Source organism: Cherax quadricarinatus, chromosome 57 (genome assembly GCF_038502225.1).
Source record: "Cherax quadricarinatus isolate ZL_2023a chromosome 57, ASM3850222v1, whole genome shotgun sequence".
Taxonomy (NCBI): domain Eukaryota; kingdom Metazoa; phylum Arthropoda; class Malacostraca; order Decapoda; family Parastacidae; genus Cherax; species Cherax quadricarinatus.
In genome coordinates this window covers 1822707-1841683 of record NC_091348.1, presented here as the reverse complement: position 1 = coordinate 1841683, position 18977 = coordinate 1822707, and the positions used below count along the sequence as shown (strand labels likewise).

At 40.3% G+C, this 18977-nt stretch overlaps 1 protein-coding gene across 9 annotated transcripts in view; it reads right to left on the bottom strand.

Annotated features, from left to right (window-relative positions):
- Mpc1 (mitochondrial pyruvate carrier) overlaps positions 1-18977 on the bottom strand; it is a 248397-nt gene that overhangs the window by 177657 nt on the left and 51763 nt on the right. For 7 of the 9 annotated variants that reach the window (XR_011393584.1, XR_011393583.1, XR_011393586.1 and 4 more), the window contains exon 3: positions 851-907. The exons of the other annotated variants lie outside the window; for them this stretch is intronic. Coding sequence is in view for 4 of the 7 variants with exons in the window: in XM_070097285.1 (XP_069953386.1) it covers positions 851-907 (57 nt within the window). In the remaining 3 variants the exon portion in view is untranslated. The remainder of the gene's footprint in view (positions 1-850; positions 908-18977) is intronic. 9 annotated transcript variants of the gene reach the window in all.

Below are 18977 nucleotides of genomic sequence, written 5' to 3'. Positions count from 1 at the left end.
TGGTTAAAATCTAAGCTCAAAGCTAATGATTACCTTGCAAGCACTAAAGCACAATCAATTCTTACAAGCTGTCGACAGTGAAGCCATTAATATGAAAAATTTAAGTATACTGTACTTCATTGGATATTTATGCTAAACCACAATAGGATATTCCCTTTAGCAAAAACAACAAATTGATAAAAAAAAAAATTACACTAGAATACTTGTATTAAAATTTCTACCTGTAATCACAGTATTATGGAGCTGAAGCTTAACCAACATGTAGGAAACAAAGTGATTCCCTATATAGAGCATTAATCAATAACCTCAAGACTGTGGCCCCTAGAATAAAGTTACTGCATAAAAGAAAAAAGTACAACAATAATATCACTAAACATTGCACTTGAGGAAGAATACAGTGAATGCGAAAACTTGTGTACGAGCTGAGCTCAAACTCTCGTCTTCATCTGGCATGTGTGTTACAGGGAGCAAACATGCGAACTCCTTATAGCAAGTAAATTGCCCGAGCAGCCTATGACTTAAATGTCAATAAAGAGAGAGCAAAACAAATGTTTAAATGAATAATGTATTTATATTATAATGACCTCTTATTTATCATTTACAAGTCGGTAAAATTTTCTGTGAAGCCTTAGCAAGAAATTACATGGAACACCAACGGTCAGAAGGTTCCAAATTATTCTGTGCATAGCAAAGAATGCTATATAAAGCTAAGGTCAAAGCATGCACAACAAAATATCACATAATAAAGTAAAAAGGAATGAAAGATGTAATGTAAAGGCCTGGACAGCTTCTATAACAAAAACATGCCATCAGTGAACGAGTCAGACCTTATGTGTAGTGTCAACAGTACCTGTCAACAGAATAGATGCTGAGAAGAAACACCACCTGCAGCAAGCTGCCACAGCTTCTAAAACAATAAAAACATACTATCAGCAGAGAAGACAGACCTTTTAAACAAAAGCTTCAACAGTACCTGTTAATAGAATAAATGCTGACAAGTAAAACCACTTGCAGGAAAATGCCACACCTTCTAAAACAATAAAACTTGTATGTACCATCAGCTAATTCCCGAGGTAAAATTTTATACACAAAGAATACATGTAAGGCCATAAACCTGCACGTCGTCTCTGGCATCAACAGGATACTGCTCATAAGAATGCTAGGAATAAATAAAATACCACCCGCTAGAAGCTACAACAGTTCTGAACAATGAAGAAACCTGGAAATCCTTTCCTTCATATTAAACTATAAAATATCATCTGAGAGAGATTATGAGCCTTCAATCTTTCTCTGGCAACCCTCTGTGCACATCACAAAGATATAACGGTACTCAAATCAGTTCCTGTCATATGAGAATGATGAGCACTAGATGCTTACCTAAGTTAGGCATTGTAAATACTGTACTATATATGAATACCTGAAGAACGTTAATTTTTTTACTAGCTTTAAAGAGTAAACTATCCTTATACTAACTTGCTACTTAAATGCACTATTAATCTGCTAGAAGTACTCTTACTTACAGGATGACCTTCACAGGCCACCCCTACATATTCATGCATAATGTGCAAGGTGTTTAAGTTAGAGAGACTAGGCTGATACAGTACACAAACAACCAGAGAAGAGCAATTGCTCTAGCTTTTTAATAAGTGCCACTATCTCTAGAGCAAACAGTCTTGTTTGTCTGTTTCCCTAGCCAATTAAACACAGAAAATGATCCTGCCATTACATTTGAAGTACTGAATCTAACAAAGATTAACTTATACTCGATCTGCACTAACACAACATCTGCATTAGTGAGTGGAATATATCTGTAAATTTTTCCTTGCTCTAGGTAATTTGAAAATAAGGTCAAAATGAAAAGCTAAGCTAATACAACATTGATATTACACAACATGGGTACTGTAAATGATTGGGAAGAAGTAACAGTGTGCAACAACTTATGTAGATCTGATTTTACACATAAATGAGTGACAACTTAAAACTAGTACGTACTGGGTTTGCATGTGAATGAGAAGAGATAACATGGTGTGTGTGACTTAGGATGGAATTTCAAACATTAAAAATGGAACACCATTGTCCAGTTGGTACACAATTCCATATTCTGACCTTTTATTTGGATGGAGTTGACATGTTTGTTTCGTGTCTGTATGTATGAATGTTATAATATTTAAAATCAACTATTAATCCTTCAAGTAAAACAGATCGAAGTGCGCTCGGTGTTTGGTTTGATAAAAAGACATATGCAATTTTAGACATTCACTATGGCAACATTTCATTACTCATGAAATCTTGATAAAAATTTAATATTCATTATTTTCAAATAGGTTAGGTAAGATTAATGTATATTCACCTATATTTCCATGTAACTACACAATAATAACAAAATTAAAGGAAGGGTGGCTTAGTCTAGCAGCATAGGACAGCATAAGGCATGTATCAACCCTAAAAATGTCCAAATGTAGACCTCCGTTTTCACTGTCAGCGCTCCGACTTTTTTTTTTTTAACAAGACAAAAAAAAAAAAAAATTATAGTATCAGTACTTACCAAGATTTAACCCTTTCAGGGTTTCCGATGTACCAGTATGACTTATGCACCAGGGTTATTGACGTACTAGTACGCATAAATTCTAGCGCCTTCAAATCTAGCAAGAGAAAGCTGGTAGGCCTACATATGAAAGAATGGGTCTATATGGACAGTGTGCGCAGTATAAAAAAAAATCCTGCAGCACACAGTGCGTAATGAGAAAAAAAAAACTTTAACCGTGTTTTTCGGTTTCAAACGGCGACTTTGCACTGTATTTTCGTATGGTATTTATGGTTGTATTCTAGTTTTCCTGGTCTCATTTTATAGAATGGAAGACACAATACAGAAATTGAGATGATTTTGATTGGTTTCACAATGAAAAGTACCTTGAAATTGAGTTCAAAGTAGCAGAAATGTTCGGCTTTTGCCAAAGTTCAAAAAATCATGCCACGCGTCCAATACACGTCAACTGGTGAGTCTAATATTCTTTCACAAGTGCACTCTTATTATTTATACCATTTCTACACTAATGCAGTAGTCTGCATAACAGTAAATCTTCTCTTCTTCGTGAGAATAAAAATTCTAAGTGGAAAGCAAAAAAAAATGTAAGAGGAGCCTGGGGACATGACTAATGAACAGTGGAAATGTTATTTTAGTGCCAGGAATGTCTGTCTTGTTTATTCTAGACCCTATTTGGAAATTGGAATCTTTTGAAATTTGTGTGAAATTGGCAAAATTGCTAATTTCTGACCACTTTATTGGATAGTTGAAATCGGTAAATGGGTGGTTTCTTGCACTCATTCGATAGAAAAATGGAGTTCTAGCGAAATACAGTGGACCCTTGCCCAACGAACGCATCGCATAATGTTAAATCCGCCTAACGAAGTGTTTGAGAGTAAAAATTTTGCCCCATCTAACGATAAAAAACTCGACCAACGTGATTCGTCCGGGACCTGTCGACGCTGCCCAGTGGGTGCCAGTGTTTACAAGCTAGCCAGTGTGGTCGCAGCTACGCATACATTTGGTACATTTCACATTATCCCAGTGTTTTTAGTTTACCTGGAGTTTACCTGGAGAGAGTTCCGGGGGTCAACGCCCCGCGGCCCGGTCTGTGACCAGGCCTCCTGGTGGATCAGAGCCTGATCAACCAGGCTGTTGCTGCTGGCTGCACGCAAACCAACATACGAGCCACAGCCCGGCTGGTCAGGAACTGACTTTAGGTGCTTGTCCAGTGCCAGCTTGAAGACTGCCAGGGGTCTGTTGGTAATCCCCCTTATGTATGCTGGGAGGCAGTTGAACAGTCTCGGGCCCCTGACACTTATTGTATGGTCTCTTAACGTGCTAGTGACACCCCTGCTTTTCATTGGGGGGATGGTGCATCGTCAGTGCTTGTAACTGCAAAATAAGTCTAGAATGCTTCTAGTGCCAACCCTATGGTAAAAAGGGCGAGAATTAATATGGAATTCAAAAAAGAGATTAAGGAAATGTGTGCAAAGTGGGTTGAACTGCAAACCTTTATGGATGAAAATCACCCTAACACAACTATTTCAAGCCATGCCGGTGACTATTACAATGACAATGTTGTGGCCCATTGTAGGCAAATCTTAAAGGAACGCAACAGAGGTCCAGTGACTCTCAAACTGGTCCTAGTGGCATTAAAAGAAGAAGGGAAGTAACCCCAGAAAAGGACTTGCTACCTCAAGTCCTCATGGAAGGGGATTCCCCTTCCAAACAATAACAACTTCTACAATCTCCCCTCCTCCCATCCCATCAATCATCACCAGATCTTCAATAAAGGTAAGTGTCATGTATTCTTTAATTAGTAGAGTAGTAATTGTGCATGTCTTTTTGGGTGTATAAAAATGTACATTTCATGTGGTAAAATTTTTTTTTTTTTCATACTTTGAGGTGTCAGGAACAGAGTAATTTGATTTCCATTATTTCTTATGGGGAAAATTAATTCAGCTAACGATAATTTCATCTAACAATGAGCTCTCAGGAACGGATTAACCCTTTGACTGTCGTGGTCGTATATATACCTCATAGGAGATACGGTGTTTGACGTATTTATACGCATAAATTCTAGCGGCTTCAACTCAAGCAGGAGAAAGCTGGTAGGCCCACATGTGAGAGAATGGGTCTCCATGGTCAGTGTGCACCACATAAAAAAAATCGGGGAGCCAGTGGTGCATTGTGGGAATACCATTTCAGTCGTCCTTTTTCAGCATGTCTAGCTGTAAGAAATATGTGACTCCCCAGCAAATCTGGGACTCTTCTCTTCCCAAGTGATGCTCTAACACAGATGGAAGTGTCAATGAAGATCAATTTCATGATTTTGAGGAGTTTGAGACCAAAAGCAATGGAGGAGGAGGAGGAGGAAGAAGAGGAGGAGGAGGAAGAAGAGGAGGAGGAAGGAAGGAAGGAGGAAGAGGAAGGAAGGAGGAAGAGGAATGAAGGAGGAAGAGGAAGGAGGGAGGAGGAGGAGGAAGGAGGGAGGAGGAGGAAGGAGGGAGGAGGAAGGAGGGAGGGAGGAGGAGGAAGGAGGGAGGTGGAGGAAGGAGGGAGGAGGAGGGAGGTGGAGAAAGGAGGGAGGAGGAAGGAGGAGGAAGGAGGGAGGAGGAGGAAGAAGAAGAAGAAGAAGAAGAAGAAGAAGAAGAAGAAGAGGAAGAGGAGGAAGAGGAGGAAGAAGAATAATAATAATACCTAATAATAATAATATGTAATAATATGTTCCCTCGAGGCATGAAAACAGTTCACCCCATGACAGTGACAAGATAAGGGGAGATAACATCTGATAAGAGCTGACCTTTGATGAGCGTAAACGAGGGTGGAGGGAGGGGGGCAGCTGTCTATCTGTCAAGAGCCAGGAGGAGGAGAAGGAGAAGGAGGAGGAGGAGAAGGAGAAGAAGGAGGAGGAGAAGGAGAAGAAGGAGGAGGAGGAGGAGGAGGAGGAGGAGAAGGAGATAAGATAAGATAAGATTTCGTTCGGATTTTTAACCCCGGAGGGTTAGCCACCCAGGATAACCCAAGAAAGTCAGTGCGTCATCGAGGACTGTCTAACTTATTTCCATTGGGGTCCTTAATCTTGTCCCCCAGGATGCGACCCACACCAGTCGACTAACACCCAGGTACCTATTTGCTGCTAGGTGAACAGGACAACAGGTGTAAGGAAACGTGTCGAAATGTTTCCACCCGCCGGGAATTGAACCCGGGCCCTCCGTGTGTGAAGCGAGAGCTTTAGCCACCAGGGGGGGGGGGGGGGGGGGAGGAGGAGGAGGAGGAGGAGGAGGAGGAAGAGGAGGAGGAAGAGGAGGAGGAGGAGGAGGAGGAGGAGGAGGAGGAGGAGGAGGAGGAGGAGGAGGAGGAGGAGGAGGAGGAGGAGGAGGAGGAGGAGGAGGAGGAGGAGGAGGAGGAGGAGGAGGAGGAGGAGGAGGAGGAGGAGGAGGAGGAGGAGGAGGAGGAGGAGGAGGAGGAGGAGGAGGAGGAGGAGGAGGAGGAGGAGGAGGAGGAGGAGGAGGAGGAGGAGGAGGAGGAGGAGGAGGAGGAGGATGAGGAGGAGGAGAAGGAGGTGGAGGAGGTGGAGGATGAGGAGGAGGAGGAGGAGGAGGACGAGGAGGAGGAGGACGAGGAGGACGAGGAGGAGGACGAGGAGGAGGATGAGGATGAGGATGAGTACGAGGAGGAGGATGAGGAGGAGGAGGAGGAGGAGGACTAGGAGGAGGAGGAGGAGGAGGAGGAGGAGGAGGAGGAGACGACGACGACGAACAAACATTTGTCTGTCTGTCTATTTGTCTGTCTGCCAAGCTCCCTGTCTATCCATCTAGCTCTGTCTCAGAGAGCCACAAGACTGTGTCATCATCACGTTTACTCACATCTTCAAGCAGAGTATAGCACTTTGTCTGGATATTTTGGGTTATCCTAGGTAATTTACACTATGTATACTTGTATTTATGTGTACCTGTGAGACAGAGATAGACAGACAGAGAGAAAGAGAGAGACAGATTGAAAGAGATAGAATGAGGGAGAAAGATAATTAGATAGAATGGAGGGGAAGCAGCATCCAACCCCATTGTTTTGACAGGTGGGAGGGGGAGTGAGTAATGAGACAATATGTCATTTTGACAGCTGCCGACTCCTGACTCAAAACAATTAAAAGCCACACACTCCCACCCAAGACAAGCTTGCTGAATGGTGATAATAGCAGTTTTATGAAAGTATCTAGTGACTATATGTGTATATATATTATAGAAACCAGAAGCAAGAAGGGAAGGCAGGAATGAAGGAAGGACTAGATGAAAGGAAGGAAAAAAGTAAGGAAGGACAGATGAAGGAATGTAGGAAGAGAGGTGGAATGCCCTCCAGGTAGGAAAGGAATGAAGGAAATTAGGAAGGAAGGAATGATGACACACGACCATTTACCTAGGATAACTACATAACACAACTGCCTGCTAATACTTTGAAGAAAACTGCTCAGACGAGGTATTTTGTCTTTGCACATAAAAAAAAAACTTCCACAAAAATGCGCACACACTGATTTTATGTGTGAGGAGTATAAAACACCATTGTGTATGACACCATGTTTTATGTGTGAGGAGTGTAAAACACCACTGTGTATGACACCATGTTTTATGTGTGAGGAGTGTAAAACACCACTGTGTATGACACCATGTTTTATGTGTGAGAGTGTAAAACACCACTGTGTATGACACCATGTTTTATGTGTGAGGAGTGTAAAACACCACTGTGTATGACACCATGTTTTATGTGTGAGAGTGTAAAACACCACTGTGTATGACACCATGTTTTATGTGTGAGAGTGTAAAACACCACTGTGTATGACACCATGTTTTATGTGTGAGGAGTGTAAAACACCACTGTGTATGACACCATGTTTTATGTGTGAGGAGTGTAAAACACCACTGTGTATGACACCATGTTTTATGTGTGAGGAGTGTAAAACACCACTGTGTATGACACCATGTTTTATGTGTGAGGAGTGTAAAACACCACTGTGTATGACACCATGTTTTATGTGTAAGAGTGTAAAACACCACTGTGTATGACACCATGTTTCACAGAGTTCCACAAGCTACAGAACTTCTAGGAATATGTTCAGTGACTGTATATTGGTAGATATATTATAGAACAATAGTAATAAACAATTTTTTGTATTGTTTTTGTAAACAAGTTTTGTAAACAATATATTGATAATTATGTTTGTGTGCTCATTGTGTTGTATACAACGAGTGTATATATGTACATTGCACCTTACTTTGGTCTCACAGGCCACATAAGTTATGTGAAAAAATAAAATAGTGAAAAAACAACAAACCTTCAAATACAAGTAAACTAAAGTTTACCGGGTGAGCGGCAGTCGCCGCTGTTGCCATACGCGGCTCATTTTCTGCAAACTTCATGCCTCTATATCTGGGTAAGTACTGATGGGATTTTTTTTTTTTGGGACTAAAACAATCAGAAAAATAATCTTAACATTGTCATAAGAAAAAATATTTTTTTTTTTTCGAATATTTTGCGACACCAGGAGACACTTCAGGATTGGGCCTTTCGACAGTCAAGGGGTTAACATCGTTAGGCGAGGGTCCACTGTAGTTATGGTTTTTGTCGACTAGTACACTGGAATTGGCCAAAAACAGGGCTCAAAGTGGGCGAAATCGCCAATGCGTAAACATCGTCGAGACTACTAACTTCGTGAGAGCATAATTCCATAAGTTTTCCATCAAGGTTCATACTTTTGGTGTCATTATGATCGGGAAAAGATTTTCTATCATTTCATAAGAAAAAATAAATTTTTTTCTGAAAAATTTTTGACCCTGAGAACAAGTTCAGGAGATGGCCTTTTGACCCTGAAAGGGTTAAGACCATGAAGTTGGCACTGGGTGCTCACCTGACAGCAACATGGAGTCCTGCCTCTTGCAGAAGTGTTGCTGATATACCTTTTCTCTCATTTTTATTTTAATTTATATAATTTTTATGTTCTGATAATTACAATTCATAATAGCTCTTGTGATTTCACAGCCAATCTTTATTCTGACACTAATACAGTGGACCCCCGCATAACGATGGCATCACATAGCGATTTTTCCGCATACCGATTACTTTTATCGCAAAATTTTTGCCGCGCATACCGATTAAAAACCCGCTTACCGATTTTCGTCCGAGACGCGTCCAATGTGCCCTCAGCCAGCCTCACATGTGCCGGCCGTCCCATTGTTTACCAGCCAGCCTCCGCGGTAACATCCAAGCATACACTCGGAATATTTCGTATTATTACAGTGTTTTCGGTGCTGTTTCTGGAAAATAAGTGACCATGGGCCCCAAGAAAGCTTCTAGTGCCAACCCTGTGGTAAAAAGGGTGAGAATTAGTATGGAAATTAAGAAAGATTTTGAAGGGTTTGGGGCTAACCCTGAGAAGCCTATGCCAGTTGTGGAATCCATTGTGCCTACTTCAAAGATTAAGGAAATGTGTGCACAGTGGGTTGAACTGCAAACCTTTATAGATGAAAATCACCCTGACACAGCTGTTGCAAGCCGTGCTGGTGACTATTTCAATGACAATGTTGTGGCCCATTTTAGACAAATCGTAAAGGAACGGGAGGTACAGAGCTCTATGGACAGATTTGTTGTGCGACAGAGGTCCAGTGACTCTCAAGCTGGTCCTAGTGGCATTAAAAGAAGAAGGGAAGTAACCCCGGAAAAGGACTTGCTACCTCAAGTCGTAATGGAAGGGGATTCCCCTTCTAAACAGTAAGAAGATAATGCTCTCCCCTCCTCCCATCCCATCAATCATCACCAGATCTTCAATAAAAGTAAGTGTCATGTAATTGTGCATGCCTTTTTCAGTTTGTGTGTATTAAAATTAACATTTCATGTGGTAAAAAAAAATTTTTTTCATACTTTTGGGCGTCTTGCACGGATTAATTTTATTTCCATTATTTCTTATGGGGAAAATTCATTCGCATAACGATTATTTCGCATAACGATGAGCCCTCTTGCACGGATTAAAATCGTTAACCGGGGGTCCACTGTACAGTGAAACCCCGGTTTTTGCACGCTCCAGTTATCGAGCATTTCGGTTTTCAGACTGTTTTTCGTGCAAAATTTTGTTCCAGATATCAGACTTTGCTCTGGTAATCTGATACGAGTCTGTCTGCCCGGCCGCCCGGGGGACACCACCACTACACCTCTCAGTTTGCCTCTGCCACTGGTCGAGTGAACATTACTTCGCGCATTCCAAAAATCCAGACAAAGTGCTATACAATGGATCTGTGCTCCAGTTCCCTAAATTAATAATAATAATTGTTATTATTATTACAATAATACATATGTATTAACCCTTTCAGGGTCCGTGCCGTAGATCTACGGCTTTGCGTTCAGGGTCCAAACCCTAGATCTATGCCAAAATTCCAGCGGCATCAAATTTAGCATGAAACGGCTGGTAGGCCTACATGTGAGAGAACGGGTCTGCGTGGTGTGTGTGCACTGTAAACAAAAATTCTAGGTGCCCGCATAGCATTGTGGGAATGCCTGCTCAGTTACCTTTGTTCACTATGCCTCGTCGCAAGGCAGCTCTCACTCCAAGGAAAATTGGGACTCTCCTCTTCCTATCTGATAGTTCTGACTCTGATGGAAGTGGAAATGAAGATGAATTCTTTGGCTTTGATCAGTTAGTGCGGAAAGGAATGACAAGGATATCGATAACAGTGCAGAAAACCCTGACGATCCTCAACCTTCTACCTCTGGTGTGGGCACGCCTCAGTCACATTCAGTTGTACCTCATCACAATGATGACAATAGTGATGTGGATTGTGATTTTATTGCTTTTGACAATCATTCGAGTAGTGATAGTGAAGCATCGGTACATACGTCACCGCATGCGCTCGGGTAGTGTTCCCTATGCAGTGCCCAGGGGATGGAGTACATCCCAGGGTACATCCCATGGCCCTACACCAGGAATAGAGAATGAAAGTGAGGATGATGTGGCTACACTTGGCATGGATAGACCACAGGCATCAGTAGGTGGTGGTAGTGGTGATGGTAGTGCCACGGCCATGCATGACTCACCAGCCCAGGCTGGGACCCACGCTGCTGACTCCTCAGTTCAAGGACAAAGCGGAGCGTCTGCCACCAGCCCAGCACAACCACAACTACCAGCACAACAAGCTTATGATGTCCAGTAACCAGCAAACCATATCTGGGATTGGCAGCAAAATCCCAATTTTGTTCCCAAGCCCCACCAGTTTGATGACTCTCAAAGTGGAATTCTACCAACTTGTCCCCTTGGAAACACTGCAAATGAACTGGAATTCTTTGAACTATTCTTTGACCAGCCCTTGATGGAAACTATTGTCAGGGAAAGTAACAAGTATTTTGAGTACACCATTGGCAAATGCGATCATATCATCACAGTCAAGACTACACCGGTGGAAAGAGACAACTGTTGCAGAAATGTATTTGCTTTTTGCAACAATAATGCTTATGCCTCATGTCTAAAAGCATAATATAAAATCATACTGGTCCACAGATCGGCTAATTTGTACCCCAGTCTTCAGTGAAATCATCTCAGTGAACAGGTTTATCTTACTGTTACGTATGTTGCACTTCTCTGACGAAACCAGGTCTGACAGAAGTGACAGGTTATACAAGATTAGAAATGTTTTTATGTATCTGAAACAAAAGTTCAACATGTACTTTTATCCATTCAAGAATCTTGTACTTGACGAGTCTTTGATTTTGTTCAAAGGGAGACTGTCGTTCAAACAGTATATACCGAGCAAGAAGAAACGCTTTGGTATAAAACTGTTTGTACTCTGTGACTGTGACAGTGGCCTGGTATTGGATATTTTTATATACACGGGAAGTAAAACACTGAAAGATACCAGGATGTTATTGGGTATCTCAGGTGATGTAGTGAGAAGCATGATGGCACCTTATCTAGGTAAGGGGCATACATTATACAGTAGTCCCTCAATAATCGTCCGGCCTGAAAGTCGTCCATTTCGGAAATACAGTGGCCCCCCGGTTTACGATATTATTTCATTCCAGAAGTATGTTCAGGTGGCAGTACTGACCGAATTTGTTCCCATAAGGGATATTGTGAATTAGATTAGTCCATTTCAGACCCCCAAACATACACATACAAATGCACTTACATAAATACACTTACATAATTGGTTGCATTGGGAGCTGATCGTAAACCGGGGATCCAGTACAGTGGACCCCCGGTTTACGATCACCTCCCAATGCGACCAATTATGTAAGTGTACATGTATTTATGTAGGTGCGTTTGTACGTGTATGTTTGGGGGTCTGAAATGGACTAATCTAATTCACAATATTCCTTATGGGAACAAATTCGTTCAGTACTGGCACCTGAACATACTTCTGGAATGAAATAATATCGTAAACCGGGGGTCCACTGTAGTCCTGTTATTTCGTCTAAACATTGACTCGCAAATGGTCCATTAACTCGCTAATAGTCCTTCGTCCGGGACGCGTACTCACGCTCTGAGCCGCCTGGGCCTTCCGTTCCCAGCCAGTGTGCCATTGTTTACCAGTGAGCGAAGGTCCCCTCACGTGCTCCAACGAAATATTTCATAATATTCCATTGATTTTAGTGCTTGCAAGTGCTAAATAAGCTACCATGGCTCCAAATAAAGCTCCTAGTGCCAAGCCTTTGGTAAAGAAGGTGAGAAATACGATTGAATTTAAGAAAAACATCACTGAACAATATGATAGTGGCGTACGTGTGGGCGAACTGGCCAGGATGTATAACAAATCCCGTACAACCATATCTTCCATCATAGCCAAGAAAAAAGAAATCAAGGACGCTGTTGTTGCAAAGGGGGTAAATATGCTGACAAAAATGAGATTACCAGTACTCCAAGATGTTGACAAGTTATTATTGGTGTGGATAAACGAGAAACAATTAGCAGGAGATAGTCTTATGACGTCGCTTATTTGTGAAAAGGCTAGGCAGTTGCATGACGGTTTGGTAAAGAAATTGCCTGCAACTAGTGGTGATGTGAGTGAATTTAAGGCCAGCAAAGGCTGGTTTGAGAGATATAAGAAGTGTACTGGCATACACAGTGTGGTAAGGCATGGTGAGGCTGCCAGTTCTGACAACAAAGCGGCTGAAAAATATGTGCAGGAATTCAAGGAGTACATAGAGACTGAAGGACTGAAACCTGAACAAGTGTTCAATTGTGACGAAACAAGCCTCTTTTGGAAGAAAATGTCAAAGAGGACCTACATTACTCAGAAAGAAAAGGCACTGCCAGGACACAAGCCTACGAAAGACAGGCTGACGCTAATGTTCTGTGCTAATGCTAGTGGGGATTTCAAAGTGAAGCCGTTACTAGTGTACCATTCTGAAAATCCCAGAGTGTTCAAGAAAAACAATGTTATGAAGAGTAAATTGTGTGTGTTTTGGAGATCTAATAGTAAGGCATGGGTCACAATGGACATTTTCGTCGAGTGGTTCAATGAAGTGTTTGGCCCTAGTGTGAAGAATTACCTCCTGGAAAAAGAAATTGGATCTCAAGTGCCTCCTAGTAATAGACAATGCACCTGCTCATCCTCCAAACTTGGATGACCTAATTCTGAAGGAGTTTGGGTTCATCACAGTAAAGTTCTTGCCCCGAATACCACTCCTCTCCTCTAGCCCATGGACCAGCAAGTCATTTCAAACTTTAAAAAACTCTACACCAAAGCAATGTTTGAAAGGTGCTTTAATGTGACCTCAGACACTCACTTGACCCTAAGAGATTTTTGGAAAGAACACTTCGGTATTCTCCACTGCGCAAGCCTTATAGGTAAGGCTTGGGAGGGAGTGACTACCAGGACTTTGAACTCTGCTTGGAGAAAATTGTGGCCAGATTGTGTCCACAAGAGGGATTTTGAAGGGTTTGAGGCAGCCCATGATGAGCCTATGTCAGTTGTGAACTCTATTGTCGCACTGGGGAGTTCCATGGGGGTTGGATGTGAGTTTGGAGGATGTGGAAGAGTTGGTGGAGGACCACAACGAAGAGCTAACCACTGAGGAGCTGTAAGAGCTTCAGCAGGAAGAGCAACAGATCGCAGCTCAGAATCTTGCTGCAGAGGAGGAGGAAGAAAGATGGAAGAAGGTGCCTTCTTCAGAAATTAAGGAGATTTTTGAAATGTGGGGTAGGATGGAAAGATTTATGGAGAAACATCACCCAGAGAAGGATGTTGCAAGCCATATCAGCAACTTGTACAGTGACAGACTCTTGGCCCATTTTAGGGAAGTTTTAAAGAGACACCAGAAACAGAGCTCTCTGGACAGTTTTTTTGCGAGACAGGACTCCAGTGACTCTCAAGGTGGTCCTAGTGGCATTAACCCTTTCAGGGTCCGTCCCGTAGATCTACGGCTTTACGGTGAGTGTCCAAACCGTAGATCTACGCCATGAGCTCAGCTCACTCTGATAAACTGTGAGTGGTACATTTGGGCCTAGATATGAGAGAATACATCTATGTGGTATGTGTGCACCACATAAAACAGATCGTGCAGCACACTGTGTATAATGAGAGAAAAAAACTGAAATCATGATTTTTCGATTAAAACAGCAACTTTGCAGTGTTTTTTCGTATGTTTTTTATAGTTGTATTTGCGATTTCTTGGTCTCATTTGATAGAATGGAAGACATATTACAGAAATAGAGATGATTTTGATTGGTTTTAGCACTGGAAATGGCTTGAAACTGAGCTCAAAGTAGCGGAAATGTTAAATTTTTGCCGATATTCAAGAGTAAACAAACGACCTCACACGTCTAATACACGTCAGCTGGTGGGTCTAATATACATTCACAAATATGGTGATGATATTTATACAATTATTACAATATTGCATAACAGTAAATCTTCTATTGTTTGGTGTGAATAAAAATTCATTATGTGAATAAAAAATCAAAATGGAATTTATTTGTAAATTTTGAAATTGGAATATTTTGAACTTTGTGTTAAATTGGCCAAATTAACAATTTCTGATCACTATTTTGTAGTTGAAACAGTTGACTTGGCGATTTCTTGTGCTCAATCGATAGAATAGAAGTAATACTAGTGAAATAGCTAAGAATTTGGTTGATTGGAATAATGTAATTGGCCTAAAATGGGAGTCAAAGTCAGCAAAATCGCCGATTCGTAAATATCGCTGACACATCAAAATTAGCGAGAGCATAATTTCGTCAATTTTCCACCAAATTTCGTACTTTTTGTTTTATTACCTTCACAAAAAGATTCTCTATGATTTCATAAGAAAAAATAACAATTTTTTTTTTTTTTAAATTCTTGGACACTGGTGCGTGACTCCAGATTTGGGCCTTGGACCCTGAAAGGGTTAAGAAACAGAGAAGAGAAGTAACCCTAGAAAAGCAATTGGTACCCGAGGTGTTGATGGACGGGGATTCCCCTTCCAAACAGTAAATAATCCAATCTGTCTCCTTCTCCAGTCTTCCATACACAAAGAAGAATCGCCAATAATGGTAAGTGTTATTCTGTTAATGTTTAATTCATCATATGCCACTGTATTGTTTATGTATTACATCTATATTTCATGTAAAAAATTTTTTTGTTTTAATACTTCTGGGTGTCAGGAACGGATTAACTGCATTTACATTATTTCTTATGGGGAAAATTGATTCAAAAATCGTCTATTTTGATAATAGTCCCACTTCCAGGAACGGATTATGGACGATTATTGAGGGACCACTGTATACTGATAACTGGTACACAAGCCCTTTACTCAGTGATTTCTTGCGAGTGAACATGACAGATGTGTGTGGCACAGTGCATTCTAATCATAAACATATGCCCAGGTTCAACGCAGGCACTCGTGGTGAAGAGGTGCAGGTGTTTACTGCCAATGACATCATGGCATTACGCTGGCATGACAAACGAGATGTCACATTGTTGACAACCATTCACACTAACGAAATGCAAGACAGTGGCAAAGCTGATAGAGTGACTAATGAACATATGAGAAAACCAGTGCTTGGTTGACAAATGTGACATGCAGATTGACTTTGTTGATTGTGTTCGTAAGAGTTACAAGTGGTACATGAAACTTTTCTTCCATCTCATGGACACTTCAATGCTCAATGCATATAATATGTACAAAGTGAAGACTGGCAACAGACCACCGTATGATGAATTTTGTCGTCATAATGAAATACCAGGTAACAACACCTGCTATACAAAACCGTCCTCGAACTCCTCAGGACATACCCAAGCATTTGAAGAGGGAAGGTGATCACTTCATAATACAGCTTCCTGCAACTAAGAAGAAATTTGCTCAGAAGAGATGTGTTGTCTGTGCACAAACAAAATGACGGCAACAAAGATGCAAAGATACTCAGTTTATGTGTGAGGAATGTAAGATACCTCTGTGCATGGTGCCTTGTTTCAAGGAGTTCCACAAGCTGCAGCAGTTCTAAAAACATGTCCAGTGATTGTACATATGTAAATATATGACAGAACATTAGTATTATACAAGATTTGTGCATGTTTATTGTAATAAACAAAAGCGATAAATAATATTATAATAATAACTTAAATGAGGTTATTGTGCTCAATACAGTATATACAGTACATTATATACAGTATTGGTCTCACAGGTCACAAATGTTACTAGGAAAAGAAAAAAATTAAAAAAGAAAAGAAAAAAGTATAAAAAACGTAAATTAAAGAAATGCGAGTTTGCGGAAATCGCCGATGTTGCCGCCACCCGCTCATTTTGGGTCAACTTCTCGCCTCTGTACCTCGGTAAGTACTGATCAGAATTTTTTTTTTGTTTTATTACCTTCACAAAAATATACTCTTTAATTCTGTACGAATTTTTTTTTTTTTTTTTCAAAATTTCTTGGACACTGGGGCATCCCTTCCAATTTTGGCCCTGGACTCTGAAAGGGTTAATAATAATATTATTATTATTAATAAAATATAATACAATAATGTTCACTCATTACTTTAAAATATCTGTAGTCTTAATGTAGAGTGAGAGGTGAGTAAATAAGATAAAATGAATAAACAAGAGAGAGAGAATGAGAGTGTAGAAGGTTCGCAAGTTTTGTAAACAAACTAGTTGTTGTTGTTGTTGTTACCAACCCGGACACGAATGGTTTTTGTTCACTTTGTCAAGCCGACTGGAAAAACATCTCATATTTATGTTAATTTATATGTTTATATGTTACGTAGCATGTTTATTATATAATTTTGAAAAATAATCATAGGTGGATTAAGAAAAATGTCTATATTAACATTTTATACACATTTAATGTGCCTCAGAGTGATGATTATTATTATTATCATTATTAATATGGTGTCTTCAAGACCAATAACACACTCTTAATGATTTTATTGTGTACCTGCATGCCAGCACAGGCGCAAGATGTGGAGTTTAAAACAGTTAAGTTCATATTTTATTCATTCTAGAGTGTATATCAGGTTTTAATGTTATCTATATTGTTTATTATGTCATATTAGATGAATTGTGATAGATAAATAAGCCATAGAGAGACATTAGCGTCATACTGAAGATGTGACGACTCTGCTTCGTGTGTAATGCCTGTTGGTTCATGAGCAGCTCTGAGACAGAGAGACAAGCAGACAGAAAGACAGACACACAGGTAGACAGACACACACAGGAAGACATAGACAGATAAACAGACAGATACATACAGACAAATAAAGATACAGACATATACAGGCAGATACAGACAGGTTTATGTGCAACAGTGAAAACAAATAAAGAGAGTTCGAGAGTAAGAGCCTTTCTTGCCACAAGGTACTGCAAATGACAAAATTTGGACAAAATATACAAAATATAAAGACTTAAAGGGTATCTAAATACATAGAAAGTTTAATTCAGACTGGAATTTATCATTTTTTAACATTTTTAAAATGGTCAACTTTCGTAACCTACAGACATTTTGGCATAAGACTAGCACAACTCATGTAGACTAATTCCCAATAATGGTAACATATGATATTCATCTTATGTCTGGTAATAATAATAAAAATTATTACCAGACATAAGATGAATATCATATGTTACCATTATTGGGAATTAGTCTACATTATTGGGAATTAGTCTCCAATGCAAGATTCAGACATCCTCTTAGGGGCCATGGTGAAATTTACTGTCCAGTTAGTACAGTTAATACAGTATGATGCTGCTGATGGGGCAGGGTAACTCAAACTGATGCTGCCTGTATGGAGCACTGCCGCCGTATCATCAAATAATGTACAGCGGTATGCATCAGCCGGCCCAGCCCAGCTGCCAGATGCATGGCCGTAAGTGGACGTATGTCGAGCAGGTCATAAGTAGGATGGTAGGTGTGTTAATACATCAAACACACTGGCTTGTAAGACATAAATATACGATTGAAACAGTCAAAGAGTTAATTGTGACTGCGAAATAAGCCAGCATGGGCCCAAAGAAAGCTTCTAGTGCCAGCCCATTGATAAAAAAGGCGAGAAACACGACAGAAATAAAGAAAGAGATCTTAGAAAAATAAGAAAGTGGCGTACGTTTAGCCGACCTTGCCAGGATGTATGGGAAGTCGAAATCAACAATCTTCTCCATCCTGGTAAAGAAAACAGAAATCAAGGAAGCTAAAGTTGCTCAAGGGGTGAATGTGCTAACAAAACTGAGATCACAGTGGAAGATATGGAGAAGTTGTTGTTGGTGTGGATCAACGAAAAACAGCTAGTGGTAGATACAGTGGAACCTCAGTTTACGAACACCCCACCGTGAAAATTTTTCAGGATACAAACTGTCGTTCGGTTGATATTTTGCTTCTGGATACGAAGGAAATTTCAGGATGCGAACTCACCCCTTGAGGGAGGTTCCCTAAATAAGTTAATAAATAAAATATTTATTTCTTTGCAAAGGTTACAATATGTGTTTACATATCATGATATGATTGGAGCAATGAAAGCCACTATCATGCTGAGGCATTTTGGGGAGACTTAACCTAATACTAACAGACTACTTAAGTCTAGACAGGTGAAAAGTGTACTAGTAGTGGTTACCAATGCTTTGCTGATGGTGGCACCAACTACTGGCAGCCTTTTGAAGTCTCTCCTTACTGTTATTATTATTATATTATTATTATTATATTATTATTATTATTATTATTATTATTATATTGTATTATTATTATTGTTATAATAACTATTATTATTAGTAGTAGTAGTATGTACATACGTATGTGGTGAGGGGCTCTTGATCTAGGGAATTGGATCTGTGCTCCAGGTCCCTCAATTAATAATAATAATAATTATTATAATAAAATAATAATAATACAGTGGACCCCCGCATACCGTTGGCATCACGTAACGTTAAATCCGCATACCGATACATTTTATCGCTAAGATTTTGCCTCGCATACCACTAAAAAACCCGCTCAACGCTATTC